Source organism: Falco biarmicus, chromosome 4 (genome assembly GCF_023638135.1).
Source record: "Falco biarmicus isolate bFalBia1 chromosome 4, bFalBia1.pri, whole genome shotgun sequence".
Lineage (NCBI taxonomy): Eukaryota > Metazoa > Chordata > Aves > Falconiformes > Falconidae > Falco > Falco biarmicus.
Window position 1 is genome coordinate 72,978,663 of NC_079291.1, and position 26,898 is coordinate 73,005,560.

The following is a 26,898-nucleotide window of genomic DNA, read 5'->3' on the forward strand; positions in this document are numbered from 1 at the left end:
TCATATGAAAAACCTAGCACAACATTTCTTCTAGAGCTGCAGAAGAAATGAAATATTGTATTTATCTAAGACAGTGCTCTGTAAAGCAGGGTTCCTGTGACACAGATTAAAATACTGGGTCCATGCAAACCAGCCAAGCCTTTACTCCATCTTTGTGAGAAAGCAGATGCAAACATCAAAACTTAAAAAACTTTAAATCTTACAAAAAGAAAAATACTAAGCTTTGTAATGACTTCTTTTCTTTTCTTTAAAGAACAAAACATTTGAAATGTACATAATTCTTGGTTTCAACTGAGTATCTAAAGCCTTGAGATAACATCTTCCTTCCATAGAGCCTAAATAATCATCAGTCCAAGACACCATACAACAGTACTGCAATACGTGCAACTGTAAACAGGTAGGCATGTTTTTATCTTCACTCATCACAAATAAATCAGATAACAAAAATCTCAAACAAACCGTAATGCTCTCATCCTCCAGGATGAGGGAAGAAAATACTTAAGTTTAGATTTTTCTAACAATTTCTGATGTTTTCACCCACAGATCCATTCAATTCCAAGCCCCTTCCTTTGTGTAACATCCAGTTCCTGTTTTCCCCAGAGAACAGAAATTCAAATGCTGTTTTTGTACCCAAGAGGTTGACAAAAAACATTTAATGACGGAAGGCAGCACACAAGACATGTGTTACATCCGGTGCGCTGTAACTGATGGGATAAATTTCAGAGGGCTTGAAAGATAAAAACAGCTACTGGGAAAACAACCGCCTCTTATTACTACCTGGTTTTCTACCTCGTTATGAAGAGGAAACAAAAAAAAAGGGTTGTTACAGACAAAACCCCAAATGAAAACCAAATTGAGACCCAGTATATCCAATAGAAAAGGGAAGATAACAGTGAAAATTTCAAGGCTAATCCACAAATTTTCTCTCATGCCTTTTAAGAAGTCTAGTACTTTGATGCCTCAATCAAATAGGCCCTTTCTGCCACTACTGTAATATAAATGACATTTTCCATCAGTTCCAAAACTGATATTTCCATGAATACGACAAAAGGAGAATGTACAGCACAAGCACTGCTATTAAATATTTAACTTTCTACCTTAACAACCTTTCTCTTTTTGTGTTTCTTGCTTCTGCTTGAGGCTAAACAGTAAGGCCAACTCATGAGGCAAAGCTAGTACCAGTCCTTATATATTATTCATTCATTTCAGATGTACCAATTCCACCTCTGTCTCTAAAGCCAGATGTCACTTCATAATAAAGCTCTTTCAGATCAGAAATCTAGAATTCTCATCCTGTTAAGAAACCAGGACTTCCACAACATTTTAGAGGTTCAGCAGTACATACTGTACACTCAAGTATAGGGGGATCTTTGAATCTCATTTTAATGAGGTAAATGAGAAATGAATACATGATTTATTTTACACTACCTCTATACACCAAGCATGATCTTCTGATAGCAAATTTAACATTATTCAACACTTTTAAGAAGGACTTGTAAGTCTTTCTAAAGGAAAAAAAAAAAAAAAAACAAAACAAAACAACACACCCCACCTAATTCCTTCACTTCCAGCTGATTACAGGGGAGGTAAACCACTTGCTCCAAACACCTAGCTCAGCTCCTTGTCATACATGCTTACAACTGCCAATAGATACTTGCAAATCACCACTTACTTAAACACACCTCCATTAACTGCACACATTCATCAGGAAAAATAAAATAATGACACTTTCAGCACCTTGACACAGAAAAGGTTGCTAGAGATTCACTGAAAACAATGCTGAAGATCATCCCTAGCAATATTACCAGAAAACCTAGGATTGCTCCTGAAGTATTATGTACACTTCAGTACACTAGGACTGCCTTTCAAACCACGACCTGACCTGGACAGGCTTCCCCAGAACTAGCTGACAACAGAACCTCAAAGCTGTTGCTTCCACTGGGTGGGACTACACATGAAATACTTTGAAAGTACACTCAAACAAGAAACCTGAGCAAAATAGTCACATCAATTCCATCCTGTAGGAAAATTCCCCTCTGTCAGTGTAGAAGCCTATGAAATTCCCTCCCCTCACCACACAAGGTCAAGATCATCGTATACTGAAGCTCTATGTTATGTGAATTGGCATAGTACAGTTTAACCATCAAGGCCTGAAGGAAAACCTTCTGTTCCATCCTGCCCAGAGGCCTTTAGTTATCCATTACCAAGCACGGCAGAATCCATCAATCAGTAAAGACACTTAAAAATTCAGATGTGTCAAAATGACAAGTGTTCATTTAAGTGCTCTTGTTGTCAACTTCCCCTCTCCGGAAGGTTCATAGGTAGGCTGACTACACTCAATACCCAAATGGACCACCACCTGCCTAAGTGCCTGTAATAGATGTCATATTATGTTACAGAAATAGGTATCATGTGTTGGTTCATCAGATTTTATGCAAAATGGCTCGTCTGTTACTCAAGTCTGGACTCTTATGCTGAAGTTTTGTCCCTAGAGGGAAAAAAAAGGGAAAAATTAAAAAATTGCCATTGATACCTAACCGTATATAACAATAGACTGATTAAAGCAGAATATGGGGTTTAATGCAGTATCATATCGGTCTGAATTCCAGAATAACTAATGAAAACGGTGGACACTGATTTATAATGCTAGTATTACAATGTGTTATCACACCTTCTGACAAAGAAAAGCATTTACTAACACACTTTCAGCAGAACAATCTGTTTAACACAGGTTTTTTTCCTGTAACAGTTTGCCTTGTATGCTTAAACGCCACTTGTTTTGTTTTGCCAACTAAACATAGTAAGAGTTTAGTGTTTATACAGAGTACACTGGAATGTCAGGTGCTTATTTAATTGTTTTTGTAGCCAATTTCCTTGCCCCTCAAGGCTCATTAGTCAGTCATCTAATCATTCCATGCAATAATGTATCCTCTGTGTTTCCTTCTCGAGTTCAGGAATGTATCTTAGTCTGTGTTTCCAACAGTGGTGTCCTTCAGCTGCAACCTTTCAGAGAGTTTTTTGACTGGTTGCCAATGTTACTATCTGTTCCACACCGAGGGGGATTTCCCCAACATCTATTAATTCTGTTCTACCATATACTTAGCCATCTGGACAATAAGGTAATATAAAAAGACTGCTGTTTCATGAAAAATCTGTATGGCTTTGCAAGTAATGGGTTTGCTGCACCTGTCCACCTTACCATTTTACAAAGATGCCAGAAAGAAATAACAGAACGTTACCATGCTCCCTTCCAACTACAGCATCGTATACGTGCAGTTAGGGCCAGGCCGAAGGCAGTAATATTGAGATGGCATCAAAAAGCAAGGTGATAACTTCTGGAGCACCATCGAGCTGTGTGTAAAGCTGTACCTGAACTTCACAGTAAGAGAAGTCAATATTGGGTCTAGTCCTATTAAACACCTTCATTAATGATGTCATGATGCAGCACAGTGTGACTTCGCAAGTCTGCTGATGCCACAAAACTGGGAGGAGTGGCTGATGCCCCAGAAGATTGTGCTGCCATCCAGAGGGGCCTTGACAGGCTAGCGAAACGGGCTGACAGAAGTGCAAAGTCCTGCACTTGGGGAGGAACAGCTCCATGCACCAACATATGCTGGGAGTCAATGGGCTGGAAAGCAGCTTTGCAGAAATGGCCCTGGGAGTGCAGGTTGAAGAGCAAGCAATGTGCCCTGGCTGCAAAGAAGGCTCAGAGCATCCTGGGCTGCATGAGGAGGAGTGATGCCAGCACTTCGAGATAAGTGATTCTTATCATCTACTCAGCACTAGTGAGGCCACACTTGGAGCGCTGTGTCCAGTTCTGACCTCCCCTGTATAAGAGAGATGTGGTGCTACTGGAAAGAGTCCAACAAAGACTACTAAGATGATGGAGGTGCTGGAGCATCTCTCGTATGAGGAAAGGATGAGAGAGCTGGGATCGCTTAGCCTGGGAAAGAGATGGCTCAGGGGGAATCTCCATGTGTGCAAAAATGTGAAGGCAGCGTGAAAAGACAACTGAGCCAGGCTGTCTTCTGTTGTGCCCAGTGGCAGGACCAGAAGCAGCAGGCACATACTGAAACTCAGGAGGTTCCCTCTGAAAAATCAGGAAATACTTCTTCACTGTGAGGGTGACAGAGCACAGGCACAGGCTGCCCAGAGAGGTTGTGGAGTCTCCAGCCTTGGAGGTACCCAAAAGCTGTCTGGACGTGGTCCTGGGCAACATCTAGGTGGCCCTGCTTGGGCAGTGGGGTTGGACCAGATGACCTCCAGAGGTCCCATCCAACCACAACCATTCTCTGATTCATTTCAAGCTACACTGTCCGTAAACACACACACACAAAACCCAAACCAAAACAAACACCACCAAGTAAAAAACACGCCCAGAGGAAAAATAATAATTTGGTGCCTGAAATAAATAGTAGGTATTTGTAAACTGGTAAGCCAGCAGGCAAATTCTATTTCCAAAGCTACATTTCCATTCAGCTAACCAGCTGACTGAGAATTCTTTGGAATCCAGTTTCCAAAGAAACTGAACGTTGCTAAAATAACACAGCATGTTACAGCAGTAAGGAAATGTTTATTTATTTATTCTTTAAAACATCAACAAGCGTTAAGGTAGAATTACTATAAACATTCAATAGCTAAACACTGAAGTACAACTTCTGCTGCTGTTTTCACAGAGACAGCTGTCCAGCTAACCACACACCGTGAAGAATATGTACTACTACTACTTTTTCTTTTTCTTTTTTTTTTTTTTTTTTCTGGGGGGTGGGGGGAAAGGGGGGAAGAAAAAAAAACTTTTCCTTATTAGAATTCTAACAGTATTAGGGATTGAAAAGCACCCCATTGCTAGCTACTGGGAGCAAGAAATCACCCATGTCATGCTTTACCCATGTCATGCTTTGCAATCCACAGAGCACTGTGGATATTTCAGCTGCTTCACTCTGCTCTTTACTGCTACACACACAGTGAGCCACAAAAACTCAGTTAAGCGTTTACTAAATTGGGGTGTGGGGTGTGGGGTGTGGGGTGTGTGTAATTCCACAGCAGAGAAGAAACAAGGACAACAGAAGACTGCAAATAATCTGGATGCAGATGTAGAATTTCCGAGAAATATGATTTTGAATAAAAACCTCTCCTCACAATGAAAAAGTGGCTAGTTTGAAGTGCTTTGGAATAATTATAAAATGAAAAGCTTCTTGATACATTATATTGCTTGAGTTGGAGTAATTCTCTTTGAGTTTCTATTTTTAAATCATGATAGTGTGTTAATGAAACTTCCCAAGGAAACTTCAGCTATGGACAGATGAAACAAACTGCTGCTCACCCCTTCCCAACGTCACACTGAAAGTCACCATGAAAGTAGTATTAAATTAATATTAAATGGGTATCAGCACCATGGGGAAGAAAACTGATGATTCAAATCTAGGGTTATATTCAGTCTGTAAGGATATAATTTACACAGCATAAGACAAACCTAACTATTTTAGAAGCCTCAAATCCAAAATCTAAAGAGTCATTACAAAATCTCAAATTAATACCTTCTCAGAATACAAAGTGCATATCTCAATAAAAAAAACCCAGTATGTTTGTTTCTTTTAACTGTCCCCTAAAGATATTTGGGTCTATGTTTTGGTGCAATACCACAAAGAACATACCAAATACTGTTTCAGATCCTAGAGGTTACTCTCAAGGGGAAGAAACATATTCTGAATATCCAGCTCACCTCATGGGGTGCTCGCACTACTGTCTGCAGCTTACTAAATGCAAATCTGACCATCCTGAGTACCACGTGTGCAACATGCAAACCAGACTATCACTTACTGCCAGGCCCTGAGGACACTCTGGCTCATTCCCAATTCAGCAACCTATCTGCTCAGCAATGCAAAACACCCCTCCTCACTAATACACATTTCAGTTCTAGGTCAGTTTGCTGACTTTCAAAGCTTTACATAATGGACCTCAATTCACCCCTCCCACCGTGAGTTAGACCACACACACACCCCAGCTAAATTTCACTGCAGTGGTCTGCTTGCGGGCTGAACTGCGTCCCAGGAGAGCTTATGCAAAACTGAACCTTCACAGAAGTGGCTGTCAGAAAAAATATTAACAACCAACTATCCTGCTACAGAAAAATGTAAAACCACTTTGTCCAGCCTCACCTAATAATTTCTGAAAACAGGTAAATATCACCTACAGATGAAACAAAAGAACAAGTTAATTTTTTTTTGCTTTTCACTGTAAGGGAGGGAATACAGTTCCATACTGCAGTAATGAGATTCATATAACTGCGCAGTTAACTTGTTTTAATTGAGCGAGTTACTATAAGCTTTAATAGTTTCCTTACATATGCTACAGAATAATGCCTTTCTTGTGATTTCTGGGACAGACACTGATGAGACATACTCTGAATAAGAGAGCAAGAGAGCCACATAATCTTCTCCATAACTTCTACCATAGATCAGAATTATGTTACTAAAATATTCAAAAGCCTTTCCTCTCTCACCTTCTTTCACCGGTATTAAATCCTTCTAATACCAACAGCAGCTAAAAATACCTCTGTATTTTTTTTTATATAGGTAGAACATACCAACAATGCCTAACAATTTGGGCAAAATAAGTCCATCCCAGGATGGAGTACCTTTACATTTGGGCAACTGAGTGGCTCCCGCAGTCTTGGTGGATATTCTGTTTGTTATTGAACCCACCAACTTCCAAACTGCTGAACAAGAGAGAGCAGACCTTTGAACAGGGTGCCACTGCGTGATGTCTCCATGGAATCGAGTTGAATGCAATAGGCTTGTTGACTGCGCTTTTCTGACATGAATAAACATCAGCCTTAGAGCTCCAGCTCCAGATTTCGTTCCCTCTTGCTAGACAAGATCACTATCACTGCAGCACCATTAAATTTGGGCTCCATAGGCCCAATCTGGAACCTGTTTTCCTCTTAAAAGGAAACCCTCCATGGGCACAGACTTCTTGTATACATTAGCCTTAGAAAAGAACATACTTTTTATCTGGGAAATTTACTTCCCCTCCTATTTTATTTTTTTTTTATTTGAGAACTGAGCCTCAAAAATTAATTCAGGAAGTAAGAAAGCTTTACCAAAAACAGTGAAGATCCTAACATACAAAGCTTAAAACACTTAATGACACTGTCGAAGTCCTGGAAAAAAAAACAGGATTTGCCAACAGCAATGTGAGAAATCATCCTTTAGTTCCCACTACAATACCTCAAGTAGTAGAAAATTGTAAATGTCTTGTGCTGCCATTTTTTTTTCTAAAATCAGTAACTGCTTACAGACATCCCTGCAGGTGTTTAACTATTTAAAATTAAATCTCACATTACAGACAGTGCCTCATTTGTAGCTAGACTGAATACATCTCAGATCTGTTCCCAGAATGAAGTAAACCAGGCAGCAAATCACATTATCCTAGTCACTCATAATGAGTGGAGTCATTCTACTGAAAAACACAAAGAAAGTGTGGCAGAGCAGGGGTCTTTCAGTACAACGTAGCACATCAGTGATAAGCGACCAAAAAAAGGAGATAATTTTCTCCTACACTACAGTGCTTGCTGGTAGGGTGTCCTCAGTAGAAGTCTATCTTTAACTGAAAAGCAAAATCAAAACATTTTCAACATCTCCTGTTGTGGTCTCCATCCCCATCTGCATGTCCAAATGTAACTGGACGATATACAAAGGAACCTGTTGTCTTTAAATAGAAATAGGCACAGGAGTCACAGTAAAAATGGGAGTTTGCATTCTGTAGGTAGCAAACAAGCCCCGACCGTCACTGTGGAAACTCTAACAACAACATTTCTTCCAAAACCACTTGGCACTCCAAACAAAGCTTACTGTTACCTAAATTAAAGATCCGTCTACTCCACGTATTTTATGAACAGTAATTCCTGACAGGAGAACTACTCAAAATCTACTCTCTAAAAGAGACAAGAGAGAAACAGATGCCCCCAGGGGCCAAGGTCGCCATCCCTCTCTGCCCTCTGCCCATTCACCCAGAGCCCCTCAGGCCAACTGACCCATCACTACCAGTCTTCCACAGCTCAGTACTTTCTTCCCACCATTATTAATGGATAGGAACAGCTACAGCATGAAAGGTGACAGAAATATGGGTCTTATATGAGCTGGTGCAGCCGGTGCCTCTGCCAGGCACCAGCCGCAAGGCCTCTGTGAGGGGACATGGGTGCCCCCGCGCAGGGCCCAGCCCCTCGGCCAGGCTGCGGCCGCCCCGGCACAAGGTGTTTATCGAAGGGCAAGATGGCGCCCAGCTGTGAGGTACCAAGTGTGGCAGCCAGCCCTGTGGGCCAGGCAGGAGCAGGGGGCGGGAGGTGCTGCGGGTGCTGGAGCGGAGGCTCCCGGCAGCCCAGGGGAGGCCGTGGCAGAGCAGGGGCAGGGTGAGGAGCAAGGGGCAGCAGTGGAGTCATTACAGGCTCACCAAAGCCCCCACATCCCCCTGCACTGCGCAGGGTGGGGATGGAGGAGTCAGGATGGAAGGAGTGACATTCAGTCTGAGCAGCAGTGCAGCAGTGTGTGCATCTGTGCGTGTTTTCTTTTTTTTCTTCCTTCTCACCATCCACCTCGATTTTAATGGGCAGTAAATTAAATCAAGCTGACTCCATTTTGGCCACAATGACAACTGGGAAGTGATCCCCCCATCTTTTACCTCAGCCCTCCTGGACACCTGGACACCAGCCCAGGTCACACCACCACACCTTGACCTTCCCCACACCAGACAGCCACTTAGTCTAGTGCCATAAAGCTGGTTTGCTTGGGACTAAAATCACCAGTAATGTTTTAAGGGTATAGGTTGAAAAGAAAGATTGTGTTTTAAACAGCTACACTTTTCCAAAATAATAACAGTCATACTGCTGACCCCCAAACCCATCTCTGAGCAACAACCACTACTAAACAGGAGTTTGCGTAGGGCCTTGTGCTGGGGGGAAACAAAAGGACTAGCTACACGTCTGGTAGGACTAGTAATTTATATTACTGGTTATATTTACTTCCCCTGTTCCTCTTTATGTATATGTCAAAAGATTCATGTTTTTGATGTCTTCTTTCAATCAACAGTTAAAACTGTCAGTTTCTTCTACCCTGTACCCAAGTGCTTTACACAAGCAACACATGCATGAGGAATATGCTTACCGCAACATATGCCAAGAACTCCCCATGATGCACAGCTCACAGGGATGGTGAGTCACGCTGCCTTGTCATAACGCAGGCTTCACACACCCCATATGAGAAAGTCTGGAGCAAAACTTTGCTTCTCTGAAGTGGTTTTGTGGTTTTGAATTTGGGATCTTCTCCTCAGGAATTCTATGAATTCCATTTGGAACAAATAAAAGCAGGCTGACACAGGATAAATGTGCATCTGTGCTCAGGAAGAGTTGCCTTCCTTTACTTAGAACATGGAGTTTCAGATTTTGAGTCTCTATTGCTTGTTAATGCTGCTACATCATCTTTCATTAGAATGTACCTTCATTCACACCACAGCATTCAGAGCTTGTTTTTACTTGGTGGTCTTTTTGGGATCAGATCTATTGAACATGCAGTGAGCATCTGCCCTTTCAGCAGAGGGGCAATGCAGCAGCGGAGCAGAAGCTACACAGCTGAACATACACACCACTGAGGTGATGGGGCAGTTACAGCACCTTGGCAGAAGTTGCTGTTTCCATGGGTCAGAAACATGTACTGGACATGCAAAATGCGCAGGACAGGGAGGAAGTTACCTATTAAGAGATTCATAAAGGTCTGGGTGAGATCATGAGAGACTGATACAAAGTCTAGTTGGTTGCTTGCCCATTCCCAGTGCAATTGAGAGAGGGCTGTCACAGCACCAGATGGTGAAGGAAGAAGAGCGCAGAGGTATCCTGGAAAGCCTTGGTAAAGGAAACCACCATGAATTAGGAAGGATAAATTACTGCCAAATTAAAATAATCTTTAAAATTTTTTGCTGAATTCTATTGTTAAAGCTGAATTGAAATATCTTACAATCCATGTGCTATTCTTATGACTCTGCATTATTTATGCATATGTAAGAACAGATTCAGGAACTCTCTAGACTTTTGTTACAAGGCTGTCTCCCAAATCACCTCACAGATTTTACAATTCATAACTTGCCACACTTTCAGCATCCTTTCTGAAGATACTGCAGCAGGGCTGCTTCTGCTAAGGAACTGCAAGTATGACATCTGTGAATGTCTCCTGTGAAGTTATCAATTCTATCTCCCTATGACACATCACCTTTACATATACCTCATTTTCTCCCATGAGGAAGATCACATTTTGCATTTCTTTCAAGAAGAGAAACGTATATTGACATGCATTCTTAATTTGGTTTATTTCACTCTGTTCACCAATTACTGTAATAGATGACTATTTTCCAGTAACTTACTTGCCCATTTTCATCAAAGTACCTGCCACACACTGCACCGCGCTTCCACTAGGCAGTCTTCTTGACAGTCTGCCTGGCAAGCCTCCTAATGAACACAGTCGAAGAGACACTTTGCTTTTGGGGAAGTTTTTCATAACATTACAGGAAAACCCACAAGCTGTATGTATTATATTTCAGCATACAGGGATCCGATTACAGTAGGAAACCCTATCTATGTGTTTGTTTCAGTATACAGTCTACTTAAAAATCTATTTCTAGAAATGGTTTCAATGGGTTGGGAAAAAAAACTCAAATTGCAATAAAATAAATGGAAATGTGTTGGAGGGCACATGTTAGCTATAACCCTGGGTTTTTTCTAGGGTGCAGAAAATATCACAACAAATCTTTTTTTGGATGGTTTCATAGGCTTTTATGAAGCTACTGAAGTAAAAATTAACAAAATTCATGCCATTAGATCTATTACATATTGCATAAAATTTGAAGTTGCATTTATTTTTTGCACTATAGTTGACCATATCCATCTAACATTTCCAACAAGCTTCAAATGTTTTCTATTCCATCTTAGAATTTAGATTTTTATAAAATACTAAGTTTTGAGATATGAGAGTATACAATTATTGTAACAGCTGCCATTTTATTACTTCCTCATAATCTTGACAGCAAGATCACATTTTCAGACATTAATGTATGAATTACATGGACAAAATGAAGAACTGAGTCATTCATCTGCTCTCAGCTTACATACATCAACATACATACAACTGAATGACAGAGCTTTCCAAGCCACATGTTAATGCTCACATTCAGTATTTTGATCCATATGTCTATATTATCATAAGAAAAGCAGTTCCTTTAATTTGTCCATTTGTAAAGCCTAACTCTTCATAAATAAAGCTTCTGTATGCAATAAAACAGAGTTGTAAGGTTTTCATGTTGCTCAGGAATTTCAGTGAAACAGTTTTTTAGAATTGTTGAGTATGTTAAAGCATGATGGAAATTCCACCTATTTTTTTCTGAAAACCTGATTTTCAGGATTCCAAGGTGCAATGGCACTGCCAGCTACATAAGGAAATCAATGACATCTATATATTTTACAGGTTTTCAAAAGGCATACTCAGGAGGCTGTTAATAAGAATCACCTATCAGAAAGCGCTTGTTGCCATGGAAGAAAATATGCCAAAACAATACATGATACTGCTTATTTTTTTATTCAGTGGTGGAAAAACACGGTTTGCTTCTTATTTTCACTACAAAAAGAGAAGATAACTAAATTTTCAAACATAGCCCATGCAGACTCTCAAGTATCTACATTTTCTCTTCCCCCCCCCAGCTACCACTAAAATGAGAAAGAGAACTACAGTTTTCTAATTTCCTCCATTCAGCATCAGGTAAGCAAGCCAAACCCTGATTTCAATTAATTAGTATATCAGGCAAAAAGTTGCTTAGACCTAATTTAAGCATGATACTTAACAGGATTTTGGGTGTTTACCAGCATTTCTAGAAATAGCGTTAAGGGCAAATGCAATATAAACTGCTCTCTGAAAATAAAACAGCCTTATATCCAGAACTACAACCTCAGTAATGCTGTATGCTTGTGACTTTTACTCCAGAGGCAAGTATCTTGCTTATCTGTTTTGCCTGCCTTGATTGTCATTTACATGATATGAAAATCATGCAAACAGTCTGAGAGGAGAAGCAGCAATGACTAAGTCACAATGAATAGGTCTTGCATGTAGAACAAACTATTTACGATGACAGAGCTTGAAAGGAGGGTTGAAGAAAGAGCCAATGTAAAATAAATTTCTCCTTGGAAATGTAATTAAAAAGCCTGAAGTGTCAGCTACAGTACTTTATCACTGAATTTACAAAAAAAAAAAAAAAAACAAAAAAAACAACCCAAACAAACAAAAAAACCCACAACACACAACCCCCACACACAAAAAACCAACAAAAAACCCCCAAAACAAAACAAAAAAAAACCCACACAAAAAAAAAAAACAACAGGCCAAGATATCTAGATTAGCTCCTTAGATCCTGAAGCCTTTTGTCTTCAGATTGGATTCCTCCCACTTCTTCCAACACCTAACACACTGAGGCACCAAGAGCCACAATGCCACAACACCTAACACACTGAGGCACCAAGAGCCACAATGCCACAATGGTATTGATTTTTGAAATACAAGGAAGACAAGAAACAGCTCATCTGGTTTTGATTACCATGCATAAACAGTGACAAAATAATCTCCAAATTAGAGAGACAGATTTGATTAAACACATCAGAGTTCAAATACACTCACTAATTATGCAAACAGAAAGAAGTGTGCCATCATTTTCAGAATGCCTCAGAATATATGAAGGAAACCTAAACAAAAAGAGTTCTACAGAGGGGGAAAAAAGTTCAATTAGAAACTAAAGTGCTATACTATCAATAATAAATTCCCATTTAGCAAAGTATTTTAAACTGTACTCTTTAAGCAGTCAGATGAGTAGTTATATACAGTGAAAGCTAGTGTGTGCATGGATGTTGTGCCAGCCCAGGTCTAGAAAACAGCAAGGGAAAAAAACTTTTCCAGTAAAATATTTGAATTAATCAGACCTGCATTAAGATAGTATCACAACACTTATTACTTCCTCTTGTATTATTGAATCCAAGGAAAATCATTGTTTAAAACTGAAAGAGCTATATGACAAGAACATACTGACATCTGCTGGCATTCTATAAATGCATTTCTCTAAAGATTAGGATGTAACGCCCTCAATATTTTTTTCTTATCTAATGGTGCTGCATAAAAAATTAACATTGTCCATATCTGGATATGGCAAATTAAAATAGTATTCTACACTTCCAAATGTTAAAATGTGTGTGACATTCTGTAGCTAAACAGTCTACACAAATATGCTATACAATAGCACCTTAGTTTCTAATTGAACTTTTTTTCCCCCTCTGTAGAACTCTTTTTGTTTAGGTTTCCTTCATATATTCTGAGGCATTCTGAAAATGATGGCACATTTCTTTCTGTTTGCATAGCTAGTGAGTGTATTTGATTTCTAAAGTATCACAGGAAATTATTTTTGCCTAATTTGTATAAAAATGCTTAGTGATAGGGCAGACAATTTACATTCAAATAATTATTTCCCTAATCTATTTGCCAACAAAAGACCAGTATTTCCAATTCACCATCCAAAGATTTAACTATACCTGTCACTCAGGCAAGGTTTATAATGGTACGTATTGTTTCTAGTAATGGTTAGAAAATTAAAAGAACAGATTTTATTTGTATTAGCACCATAGCAAAAGGATACACGTAAAGTAAACACATGAATCATCTAGCAAACCACACACTGAAAGTGGTACCTAAATATGCTGGAGAAGATCCATTATCTCTTATCACTCAACACAACCAACGCAGGTATTTTGATAACCAGAATATAATCCAGAAGACTGAACAGCTTTCAAATCTACAGCATGCAAAAGTCAGAAATTCTAGTTAATGCACAGAGTTCCTAAAGTGGCTCTAATTTGGCATCTCTGTGAATAGGAATATTATGTAAATATTCATGTACTTCTAAAATTTATTATTTGAAAAGCATGCAATATATTCATTTAATGCTTGCTGTTGGAATCATAGCTAACATTTCCCTCCCTGTGTGTGCTGTAACACAAAGTTATGGTTGATAATTTAAACACAAAATAGAGAGAATTCAAAATCATAGTTCATAGTGTCAGCAACTCAGATGTGTTGCACGTAGATACCAAGACATAAACTTAGTATTAGCAAAAATGACACAAATTGTAAAATATGAACAATTGCCAAGCTGTGCATACTGGAAATCATAAATACCTTCCCTAACATTTCTGCATTTCCAGATCAACTGTCAGCTGCAACTCCTTTTATAAGCTCTTTAGCTATATACATTTTGAAGATGTGAAAGGATAAATGAAAACACTAAATTTACCTTTCTACTTTATTATTTGTGTGCATTTTTACTGTATGTACTTGTGTACTTTACCATATGCACTAACCAGCACCTATATTTCTTAGGCTAGGCGTACTAGAAGAAACAGTAGTTTTTAAACATGACAAAATACACAGCGGTCTTCCTTGCAAATGTTTAACTAAAAGCCTTACAGCCCATTAGAAAACGTGAGAGGCAGAAGCAGTACCAGCTTGTCTGGCTCACAGTTATGTGTTTCGGCCATGAAGCAACGGTTCACTTAACCTTCCACTCAGAGGAAGAAGACGATACAGACCAACCTCTTAAGCCAAACGAACAACAAACAGCCTGTGGAATGGAGCACCGACTGAGAGCTTCCCAGGAGCTTGCCAGGGAGCAGAGCTGACTACCGCTGACACACAGGGAGGCCCGACAACAGAGCCAGGAGCGTTTACGCACCACACAGAACATCAGCACAAGAGCAAGTAATTCATAAGCAACTTCAGAAGAACCCAACTACTCACATACTCTGTAGTAGACACTATCCAATGCACATGTTCAACTATCAGAAGCAGCACACACAGGTCACCTCGTGACATCAGTCATGCTTCTCTTGTTACCAGTCTGTCCGTCTTTCATAGGTGTGCACACTCCCACAGCCCTAAGATGAGGGATTTCTTACTTTTTCAGCATTGTGCCAGGAAGGACCACCCACACATAAGTGTCAAGCTGCAATAGTACTGCATTATAACATTCATTTGCAATTCCCTTTCAATTTCCTCATTTGAAACACTTCAATTATTTAAACTTCTTATATATTCAACATCAGCAGAGAAAATTCTTTAGGAAAAAAAAAAAGGAAAAAAAGGGAAAAGATGAAAAATAAAGAGAAAAACAAGAAAGAGAAAAAAGAAAGAAAAAAGAAAAATAGAAAAAAGAAAGAAAGAAATGGGGAAGGGGAAGAAAAAAGAAAAAGGAATAAGTTATCATCCTAAAATCCTCCTACTCTTTAAAATGTGATTCTAGATTCTTAAAATCCACAGATGACAACAGCCAGCCCTTCAGCAGAGCGAGATAAAAAGCACGTCCTTTGGAGATGCCCAAAGCCAAGGATCATTGTTTTCCCCAAATCAACCCAGCACACACTACCACCACAGTCACTGTGCAAATATCAGGCCTGAGACATTAAAAAAAAAAAAAAAACCAAACCCACCAGCTTCTTTCTTCTTGGAAATTCAGAGGACTCAAGGTGCAATGATCTGAACAGTGGAATAGGTAGCTACGATAGATACAGAACAGATAGGAATTGCTCTGATTGTGCATTGGCAAAAGAAAAGTAACAAGGGAGGTAACAAGGAGCCCAAACGACACAAGAGTAAAAGACACCAACAGTGTTCCTCTTCCCTGTCACGACCGATATTATTTCCTGTTGATTTGAATGAGAGAAGGTCTGTAGCTCTTTAGACTTACTTTGGAGACCTTTAAAGAACACAAAACTTGAGACCAAATTCTATAGCATTTGAAATAGCAAAATAAGCAGCAGATGCATTATGAGGTGTTGGTACAACGTAACCCAGCAAGTCATTTTTATGGCAATGTGGAACGCACGTTGGCTGGGGATGTGCTGCTTAGCAGCCAACAATACTAAGATCTACTCATAGGGCAGTACAGTGCTTGATTTAAACACATTACAGGAATAAAGAAGCCAATTCACTGCCTAAAATTTAGCTCAGCTAATAAAGATGCATCCATTTTTGCAACTAAAAGAGGATTCCTTTACAGGCAAAGTGTAACGTTCATGGCAAAGCACAGACAAGCACAGGTGCTGAATAGCTTGATTTTGGCAAACAAAATTCAGAAATAAGTAGAAAGGAAGAGTTTATCACGTAGCTCTCAATTTCTAATTTACTTGCACATATTATTTTCTTGTGAAACTGGTTCAATACTATGGGCTCCTGTAACAAAAAAGATGAACACCTCTTATTATTACAAGATTTTTATGACTCACCTATGTCTAATTATTTAACCACTTGTTTCCATTTTATGGTATGCCTTTATTATCTTGTTCTTTATCATCTGCTTTTTTCTAAATTACATGCTTTGTATAGAATTTATAAGAAACTGTATCTTCCTACATTTGATCACTTTGTGTTTCAAAATTGTTTTAAATTACTTCTTTTCAGTAAAGACAGGAATTTTACCTAGTGCTCAGGGATGGTATCATCACCTCACCATCCTTTTCAGCAGTCTCCAAGAGACTTCTACTATCCTGCAGAACTCCTCAAATCACAGCACCAGAAGGTTATTGTAATACACATTTGAATACACTGTAGCAAAAAAGCACCTTCATATGTAGAATATAATAAAATAATTAGGTTCCTACACAGACAAGTTTGTGCATAATAAGAGTTCAAGCAACACTCAAGTCCTTTTTAAAATCCATTCAGGGTCTAACAAACATACATCTCTTAAGACGAGCGGTTTTCTGGCTACAATGAAACAGCAGTTCCAGTCATTCAAAAGGCCAGAATATAACCGCCAGCACTGAAACACTGGGAACACGAAAACCTCAGGCTAACCACATTCAAGGGAAAACAAGTAGGGAGCGTTACCACCTACAGTTGATTACATACTTTGCTACAGTGAAATGCCAATTGCTGAAACAAAACTACGCTCAAAGTGATAAAAGGAGTCAAACTACCCGACTGCATCGTCCTGCCCATTTGAACCAATAGTCCCAACAAGTACTGATTAATCAGGCGGTTTATTTGATAATGACAGTTCCCAGAGTGAGAATGAAAGATCATATCAGCACCAAAGCCAACCAATTTGAAGGCATTTTACAATGGGAGGAGTAAGAGATGGCTTCACTATCAAAGAATGCATGATTTTAGAATAAGGCTTATACAAAGCAAAAGGATCTACTTTTGTATGCCACCCCAGAGTGCTCTGTGCACCAGGCTCCTAGGTAAGCCCCTAAGCTGCTCCATCTGACAGCTGGGCTTTATGGCTGATTTTTCCCCACAGTGGCGTAAAATCCTTAATAATCAGTTACAGTCAGACGTTGGGTACCGAGTCAAAATGAAAGCAGCATTGTAAAATAGAAACAATGAAACCAAAAACGTCAACCAAAAAACTCATGGGTAGGTATCAGGGATTGGAAAACTGTAAGGATGAAATAATCTGGTTTTAAGTCGAGGACATTCACAATGAAGCAAGTATGCAAAACATGCAACAGGAACAATTCTGGTATTTTGCAAGAGTTCAATACTTGCAACAACCAGGGGAAACCCAATCCTTCTCCTGTGGAGGCAGCTGCAAACTAACATATTATCATGATGCCAACAGAGAAGAGGTCATCATGAAGTGAAGGAGCCATTTGGAGAGTGTCCTAAATTAAGGAGTGGGGAAAGGGGGTCTAATACCACAGCAAGATCAGGAGGATATCTAGATCCATTATTCTTCCTGCTGTGTCACTCTATGTGGCCCAATTCAAACTGCACTCTGGGACTTCCTTAGCATTTATATTGTTGCAGACTTAAAATGGCTATCACCATGTGGTAGATGACATTTTAGGTAGCTCATCTTCAATGCTGGAGGAAAGGACATGTAAGTAACTATTCACATACACAGTGGACTGTCTGTAGTGGAGTGAGATTTTTTTATTTTTTTTTAAATCCTAGAGCTTCACTGTAAACTTTCATTGTAACAGAAGGTAATATTTTATCAAATTATTTCATGTGACACTGATGAGAGACAGCCACCCAGAAGCATGACTCAAAACTGATGCTTCAGTATCTTTTCCCTCCAAAGAAGCAAGACCATAAGCTCTGTGGCCAAGGACTGCATAGATACTATGCTGTATCCCAAGGCAAAGGGTTACAGAACAACATAAATTTGAAGATTGAAGATTATTCTGAAACCACTGTTTAATACTGTATTCATTATTTTCATATAGGGACAGTTTACAGGATCTATCAAATTCATTTGCTAAAAAAAAAAAAAAATCTGATTAATATTGCATAAACCTTAATTTAGGAGAAATTGTTAATTGTGGAAAAAAGTGGGAGGTTTTGCCAGGGCAGACAAAGATACCAATATTGGCTCTGACAAAGGCTATTAAGCCTTTTTCCTGGGTCGGTGCCACTCAACATTGTCCAATTTCTCTCTCCCCAAACCATAAAATGTCAATCCTCTGCAACATATAGCAAAAAAAAAAAACCCAACCAAAAAAAACCTCCCAGACATCTAACACCAGGAAAGAAAAATTTCTCAGGAAAAACTATGAATTTTCAGGCTAGCTGCTTACTGTTCTGATCATACAGTATCTGCTCACATCTAATAGAGAGCCTAAACTCAGAGACAATAAAATCCCTAGAAAACCTTTGGAACCAGGCTCCAATCAGAAGACCAAGACCCTGCGAGTGTCCTCACCAAGAAAAGTACATCAGTACATATTGAAACTTTATTAGATTCTAAAAACTCCAATGGAAAACTGATCAATAAATGCCCGACAGTAAAGGAAGATTTTGAATCACAGCTAGTGCTAGCATTGTGACAGACTCAAGACCGATGAACTATAAAACATAGCAGAAAGCTGAGATTCACTAACTCCAGCTCTCAATACCATTTGTTTAACACAGAGAAGCTTAGAAAATAGCAATTCCTTTAAACATACTCTAGCCTGTATCCTTGTAATTCCTTTTTTTTGGAATCATAACCTCTTCTTTTTGTACCCTGAACCTCCTTGGTTGGGGTTGTACACAGTAGGGTAGAAACCGAGTATGTTGCAAACTAAGCAAATCTGTGTATTTTTACAGTGTTTGTGACACTGGTCACAACCAGCTGCATCTGGCCCTACATCATCAGTATGCCATTTGTCTTAGAAGTGATGTAGGTTTGCGTGTTTGCCCTTTAACACAGTCCAAGACTTCCAGCTCAACCTGCTGTATCAATATTCCCTTACGCCTTTCTACGTGAAGCAGAGAGACAATTATTTTAATGCACATGAGTTTGCTCGGTCAGTTTTACAAAATCTCCCTGACTGACTGCAGTCAGTCTCCTGCTGACAGATGTTCCCAGTTTGTGGCACAGTGTTTCCCACTCCAGGCAGTTCTCTTAATTTTAGAGCACTGAATTGCATAGGTAGGTACTAAGGCATCTGTCAATCTCAAATTGTATATTTACCTTGTTCCTTTCAGGGTATTAGCTGCAATAACATCTTGCTGTTTGGAAACACCCAATTTTAGAACTGCATCCAAAGATGCGAAATATTCTGGGGGTTTTAACCAGCTTTGAGAAAACTGGCATAGGGCTTTAGATTTGTGAACATGTCTTATGTTAGAGACACTTCAAACAACTTTTAAATTTCTGAAAGATACATAGTTACAAAATACCTAACAGTTCCCTTCCCCTTGAATAGAACCAGATGGTTAATACCTCATAACACACCTCAGAAACTACCTTGAATTTCTGAATATTCATTAAAACCTCCACTTACAAATGTTCTCACTTGTAGACAGGTTCTCTGCAAAGTACAAAATCTGGAGCAGATGAGTAGAGACATTAAACTACACCTATTTGGCAAGAAAGAGTATTTCAAAGTATGACAAGCATATTTTTGGCATTTGACATTGCTCAGTATCTGTTACCCATACTGTGGCTCAAACGCGACTGCTTCTTTGTGCTCTTCAGAATCTTACACGTGCTTCAATACTGCTGTCATATACCACTGTAAATCCCAGCATCCCAAAAGCATTTTCCCATGTCAGGTAAGATTTCCTTTCAGTTTACATTCATTTTTCAGTGCATTAACATTAAAGACACAGACACAATCATCTTACTTGCAGGAAGTTTTAATTTCTGGCATATTAAAATTCAGCTATGAAGGGAAAGTGTAATAAATACTGATAGAAAACTTCATAAACAGTTTCCTGTTTAATTATAAAAGCATACATTCAGAATAGGTTATAAAACCCAGTATCTATTAATATTGTAGTATTCAAGAATATACAACATAAATTTTCAGAGATGGCATTATACTTTCACGAAGGAGGATTTGTGCTGCAAAATAATTACGGGCACTGAAAATTTCAGTTATTTAATGAAAAGAATTAAACTACTCATAAAAAAAGTGCAACTAAACAAAGAATTAAAATCAAAGAGCAACAATAAAAAAAAAGACTCCTCATTAATGACTTGGGAAAAAGATCCTCAGCAATAGGAGCCTTCTGCTCTCAGGAAGTATTACAGCTGAAATCCTGCACAATCAAATCAACAGAAGCTCTGCCATAGATGTAAACGATATCATAATCAAACCCATAAACAGTCAGGCCACCTAATATTCTGTTTGCTACTCTTTTAAGCCCTACCCATTCACTTGTTTCGCAACTCTTCAGTTTTATTCACGTTACTTTTGCAAAGGTGCATGAGACAACAGCATCCCCAGTCTGCCAGATGAAATGGGAAGGAGTCAAGATACAAGAAATCAGCAAAGAGAGTTCTGACAGGCACAAAATAAGCACAGCTAAGAGGAAAACGTTTTTCAACTATAATATTTCTCTCAAGCTGTAATATTACATATAAATCTGAACTATGGAAGATTTGTCTTTTTCAGATTAACATACCTTTTGGACAACTGTATGCTTAACATAGTCATGCCTCCCACAACCGTAAATAATATTTCCTCTTGTGGCCAGCACTAGGAATTCCATCTTTACAGTACATAATGCTTATGATTAGATAATCAGATAATGCCGTGTCAAATCAGATAATGCCGTGTCAAAGCTACAGCATAATAAAGTAGCGATGGTGAGTTATTTAACTCAGCCATTGGTCTCGTCTGTCCTGTATTTCCAACTAGCTCAACTTCCCCCCCTGCAAGTGAATACTGAATGGCACTTCTGGTCTTAAATGAAGCTTACCTGTCTGCACAAAGTGAGACCGAGGATGCTATTTCCATTAAATCCCTCCTTAAACCTAGGCAAAAACCTGGTAAAGCCAGCATATATGTAGGGCTGGCAGAGAAGCAGGAGGTCCTCCAGAAAGCAATAAAAATACTGGAACACAAACTGACTGGGCACACCAGAGGGAAAGATGGTTTGGAGGGGATGAGGGAAGATTCTTTAGAAAAGAGCTAAGTAAGAACATACACTAAGAAGAAAAAAGGAGATGAAGGAAAAAATAGCAAAGCAGGAAAAAAAATTAGAGAAGAAGGGGAACAGAAAAAGGACACAAACATCCATCAGAGATGACACAGGAGCTGGTCCTGCCCTGGGCAGAAAGCCTGATGGCCTGAGTGGCTGAGTCCCCTTTGGTTATTCCATGTTTAACTCCAGAGGGGCTTTGTGGAGGCCCAGCAGCTTGGGAAGTAAGAAGCCCCTTCAGAGCCCACCAGCACTGACAGCATGGCCTACAGACATAACATCCTCCCTCCTTTGCAGGTGCGTGTTAGTAAGGGATTACATATGCGCAGAGTGTGTAGGCATCACTACAATAATTCACAATGCTGGGAACCGGACCCTGTAATCTGACGGGCATACTCATATTCTCTACTAGAAATGTATCGCATTATGTATCCAGGAATTAACAATCCCGCTCTCTTCCTCGACACTTGACTCCTGCCAGTATTTCTGTCATTTAGAGGATACCCTTTCATGAAAACCAGAAAAGCATCCTCATCACGTCAAGGACACCAAGTACTTCAAATGCAAGGACTATAAAAATCATCAACATACTGTGAATTTTATTCATTACATTTGTCAGCTATATTGCTGATACCCAGCTAAGTACTAATGGAAAAAAGAAATATAGTCTTGACACTACAAACACAGGCTTCATTTCACAAAGTGTCAAGTCCTTTGGCTAACATATTTACCAGAAGAATGAATTGTAAATGAAAATTTTGTAGCCAAACCTCTGAAGCCTACCTAAGGCAGGTAGTAGATCTGGACTATAATCAGAAATGCTACATTAAAATAGTTTCCCAAAAACTCAGCAATGCAAAAATCATCCAAATCAAAGAAAATAAATTTTAAATACAATAGTTTGAGCTATTCTAAATTGTTACTATAATCCTCATAACTAGAGCATGTGATACCAAATACTTTCCTGAAAACAAAATGATCTACTGAGATACGCATTGAACATTCACACACACACACACCCCCACTCTTCCCAACATGTAGTTTCTCAAGCAGCTGTGACTATTTGGTCTCTAAAAAATAATTCTTTGATTATGAGTACTAGCTCCTTTTCATAGACTGTAATAAATCCACAATCAATCTCTAACATCACAGAGTGACAAACTTGCTCCTACTTTCAGAGCCCATAGATACAACTGTTTTCACACTTCTAAAAAACAAATGAAACATACAGTATCTTTCTCTGTAAAGTATCGTCAGGCCTGGAGTGAGGAGTGAAGCAAGGGACCTGACATTCTCGGGACACCGTCCTCAGCCTCTGTTGGATTTTATGATCCAATTCATCTTGAATAAACTCAATTTTATTTAACGTAAAAAAAACAGTCACCCCTAAGCTACTTAAGGCTGTACCGTACCCTGCCACATTTGCAGTTCAGAGAGTGGATAAACAAAAGCTGCAGATATGGACAAGATCTTTCTTCGCTCATGTCAATCACTGCAGAGGCAAACTCCAGAGCCCACGCGTTCGGCCACCTGCGGGGGCTGGGCCAGGCTGGGCTGGGCTGGGCTGAGCCGAGCCGGACTGGGCTGGCAGCGCCCCGTCCCACAGCCAGGCTGCGGAGCCGTGCCTGTGCTGGGCAGCGCCAGCGCTGCCGCCGCTGCCTACACCTTTTAAATGTATACAGCGTCACTTCACCTGTAGCGAGCATGTATATAGGCAACACTGATACTTTTTTCCCCGACAGGAGCGTCCAGGAGAAAATGATGAATCGCCTACAAAATAAGTAACCAGCGATGACTTACAGGCAGGCGGGCTCCCAGCAGCTCAATACCTGCACTTTTTGAAACCCCCGTAACTCGTCCGAACCCCGACTGGCCATTTTTCTTGCTCTCCCTGTATGTGGCGAGCCAGCGCCCGCCGCGCGACCCCCGCAGCCCCTGCCCCCGCCTGGCAGGGGGCGAGCCCGGCCGGCCGGTGCCCGCAGCCCCGCTCCCAGAGAGACCCCCACCCCCGCCGCCCGCGGGCGCTCCGCGGACGCGCAAACCTCCGCCCGGGCCGCCCCGGAAACTTTGCGGCTGCGGCGGCCGGTGGCAGCGGGAGCGGCTCCTCCCCGGGGGGAGGCCGGGCCGGGCAGGGCGGAGCGGGGCCGCAGCAGCACCTCCGCCGCCGCGCACCTGCCAGGATGCCGATGCCCCCCCCCCCCCCATCATCCCGCCGCCCCCCGGCCCAAACTCACCATAAAGAGGCGAGCGGAGGCGAAGCCGGCTGCGCCTCTCCCGTCCGGAGCGAGCGGCTCCGCCAGGCAGGGGGCAGCGGGACGCGGCTCCCCGCCGCCGCCGCAGCCCCTTCCCCGCGGGCAGCGCCGCCGCCCTCACCGCCGCATGCCGCGCCCCCCGGCTCCCCCCCGGGCTCGCCGCGCACCGGCAGCGGGGCGCCCGGCCCGCCCGCGACCTCCGCGGGCAGCGGCGAGACCCCCCGCCGCGGCGGGGGCTGGGGGGGGGCAGCGAGCGGGCGGCCGCCCGCCCCGCGGGAGCCCCGCTCCGCCTGGCCAGGGACCCTCCCGCGGGTGAGGCGCTGCCGCTCTCCAGCCGGCGCGGAAAGTGGCCGCGGAGCGGGGGCGGGCGGAGGTGACCTTCAAGCCCGGCGGGGCGGGCCGGGGCGGGGGGGAGCGCGGAGGGGGGCCGTAGCGCCGGGGAGGCGGCGGCAGCACCCAGCCGCACGGGAGCGGCGGCGGCGGCGGCTGGGCGGCGGAATGCGGCGGGACGGCGGCGGGCGGGGGGCGGGGGAGCGGGACTCCCCGGGAGGCGGGAGGCGCCCGAGCCCGCCATTGGCGGCCGCGCGGCGGCGCCCGGGCTCCCCGCCGCCCCCCCCCCCCCCCCGCATCCCGCACCACCCGCATCCCCGCCGCTCCGCATCCCGCACCGCCCACAGCAGCGGTGGGGCCCGGCGGGTCGGGCGCTCCGCCCGGGCGCAACTAGCCTCCCCCATGCCCCGGCAGCCCGGTCACAACTCTTTTGCGCCCGGCGGAACGCAGCCGCCCGCCGCCGCGGGGCTGTCCCGCAAAGCCCCGTGCTCCCCCGGCAGCGCCGGGCACTTCTGGGTGCGGGAGGCCAAGAACCCGCGGCAAACACGGGCACCGAGCGGACCGGAGAAAGCGCTGATCACAGCGGTGCCCTTGGTGGTGCTCAGCTGTCCCCGCCTGCCGCCTGCCCAAAGCAGCCCGGATTTTACAAGAATCCTAATCCTCAGCTAATGAGAAGAGCATCGTGGCGTCCCTCAAACGCATGAATTACTGTTATATCAGGCTGGCAGCAGCTATTTAAGGAGAAGTTGGGGGGAAAAAATAAACATCGAGACCTGTCAAAACGGTGCCTTGTCCTTTTCAGTACATTAGGTATTAATTCTGTAATGATCAAACGGGTTTGTGCTGCTCAACCTCCAGTTAGACTAAATTAATGCCGCTGAGATTTAATTCAACACATAAACTTGTATTGATCACATATGGGCACTCAGGACAAGACAGTTGTGCTACCCCCTACGGCTCACGGATAGAAAATGAAACCAGTCATAATACAGGTGATACTGAGGAAGCAAGCTTTAAACCTTAAGCATACGATTCCTTAAAAAAACAAACCAACCTTTACATGAACAATCTCCCTAGAAATTCTTTCATCTCTGCAGAAAATAACTACAGCCAAAATGTTCTGAAGTTCAGCTGTAGTTCGCATATACGTCACGTACAGAAGCATCTCAAAAGCCCAGAGCTGTACCCCAATGCCCCTGTCCGCAGCTTTGGGGCTCAGCCTATTTCTTTCACTATTTTAAGGCCCCAGGTATGATCCTGGATCCCCTAAATACAGAACTCAGTGGAAGTGCTCAGGCATGTACCTTTACTAAGTCACACCGCTTTATGGAGCTGGGTAGCTCCAAACAGCAAGCTCAGGATTTATTACTCCTCATCAAACATGAAGCGGTGTTGAACTAATGGCTGGGAACCTTTAGCTCCACCTGTTTAAATCTGTCGGATTACTGAGAGATATAAAGTTAGTCAAACATTCAATTTCAGGTTTGAAGTTTAAATTATGGAGTTATTACAACAGATTCTCTCAAAATGTATGTCCTGCTCAGGAGGCTGATCCCTATTAGGTTCGTATAAAGATCCCTGGGTGGAGCTTTCAATCCACTCTGTGGGTTTCCTTCATTTCTCTTTTCACCCTTCCAATCCTCCCTTCAAATCAACACGGAGAAGGCTATGGGAGGCTTATGTGTCCAACAAACGTAAATTGGAGGTGAAAACATTATCACAAAGTTCTTTAAACTACTACACAATGATTTTAAGGCAGGTAACATGGTTATTCTTTGCAGTAGAAGATGGCTAAACCCATATTTACTAATCTGCCTATGAGAAAGCGATACTACTAGAAGCTTAGTGAGTAGAAATTAAACACAATGCTGGCAAAATTTCTTCAGCTTGTCCTTAGTTTGTATAGTTAGGCCCCCTTATAAAGAAAATAATTATCAGCATTCTGACTAAATAATATTGACTACTCTGATAGGTTTGTCATATGGACAAATACCTCCTACTTCCTCATCTGTCATTAAAACCGAACTGATAAAAAAACCCAAAAGACAAACATCCATGTAAAAAAAATTCTACCCTTTGATGATATATACTCATGCAATACTAGGCAAACTTTCCTCCTGGTGAAATCTTTGCCATGAAGTTCTCCATGGTAAATGCCAGCTCAGAGCGAGCTTACCATTGATTGATTCAAAGTCATTTTAGATGCTCTTGCCCATCCAATCAAAGACACTTGCAGAGGATCATGCAGCCCCAGGTTTGTGAAACAGCAAGGAAGAAAGGGCCATCTAGTGCCTCCCCAGATGAAGCTGCCTGGAATTCCTTTCTCTTCTCCATCTATGGGATTTTCAGCAGGGCACCAAGGGTCAGACTTGCGAAGATTTTTAGGTACCTCAACTTCTTTCAAAATCTAACCTGTAATCTTTCAGTATCCACTCAGCTATCTGTACAACCCTGACAGTATTTCTCTAGCAACCTGGCAGTTTTGAGGATGAAGAATTTAAAATTATTTTAAGGTGCTAAAATGATATACAGCCGAAGCTCACGCAAGTAAGTCAGCTCTACCAAAATCCTTCATTAAAGAACACAGAAAACCTACAAACTGGAATTAATAAAAAGTTATCTTTAATCATTTCAGCATTCCTGTTGAGTAGTGAATACTCACTGGAGTATTAAGGGCTACTCGCAGGATTAAACTAAATCATGTCCAGGTATTAATTAGTTTCATCTGTCCTTGATTACAGAAACAGGTATATATTAAATGGCTAGATCAGGGCTTGTCTTTTGGAGTCTCAGTGCTAACATATTCTCCTTTTGTATGCATACTG

At 41.6% G+C, this 26,898-nt stretch overlaps 1 protein-coding gene across 12 annotated transcripts in view; it reads right to left on the reverse strand.

The window, feature by feature from the left end:
- Positions 1-24,244, reverse strand: part of RBFOX1 (RNA binding fox-1 homolog 1) — a 918,501-nt gene extending 894,257 nt beyond the window's left edge. For 11 of the 12 annotated variants that reach the window (XM_056338126.1, XM_056338151.1, XM_056338139.1 and 8 more), the window contains exon 1: positions 23,726-24,244. In XM_056338126.1, coding sequence (XP_056194101.1) covers positions 23,726-23,728 — 3 coding nt within the window. In that variant the 5' untranslated portion in view covers positions 23,729-24,244. The remainder of the gene's footprint in view (positions 1-23,725) is intronic. The other variant, XM_056338125.1, reaches the window with a different exon arrangement.
- Between the last annotated feature and the right edge of the window lie 2,654 nt (positions 24,245-26,898).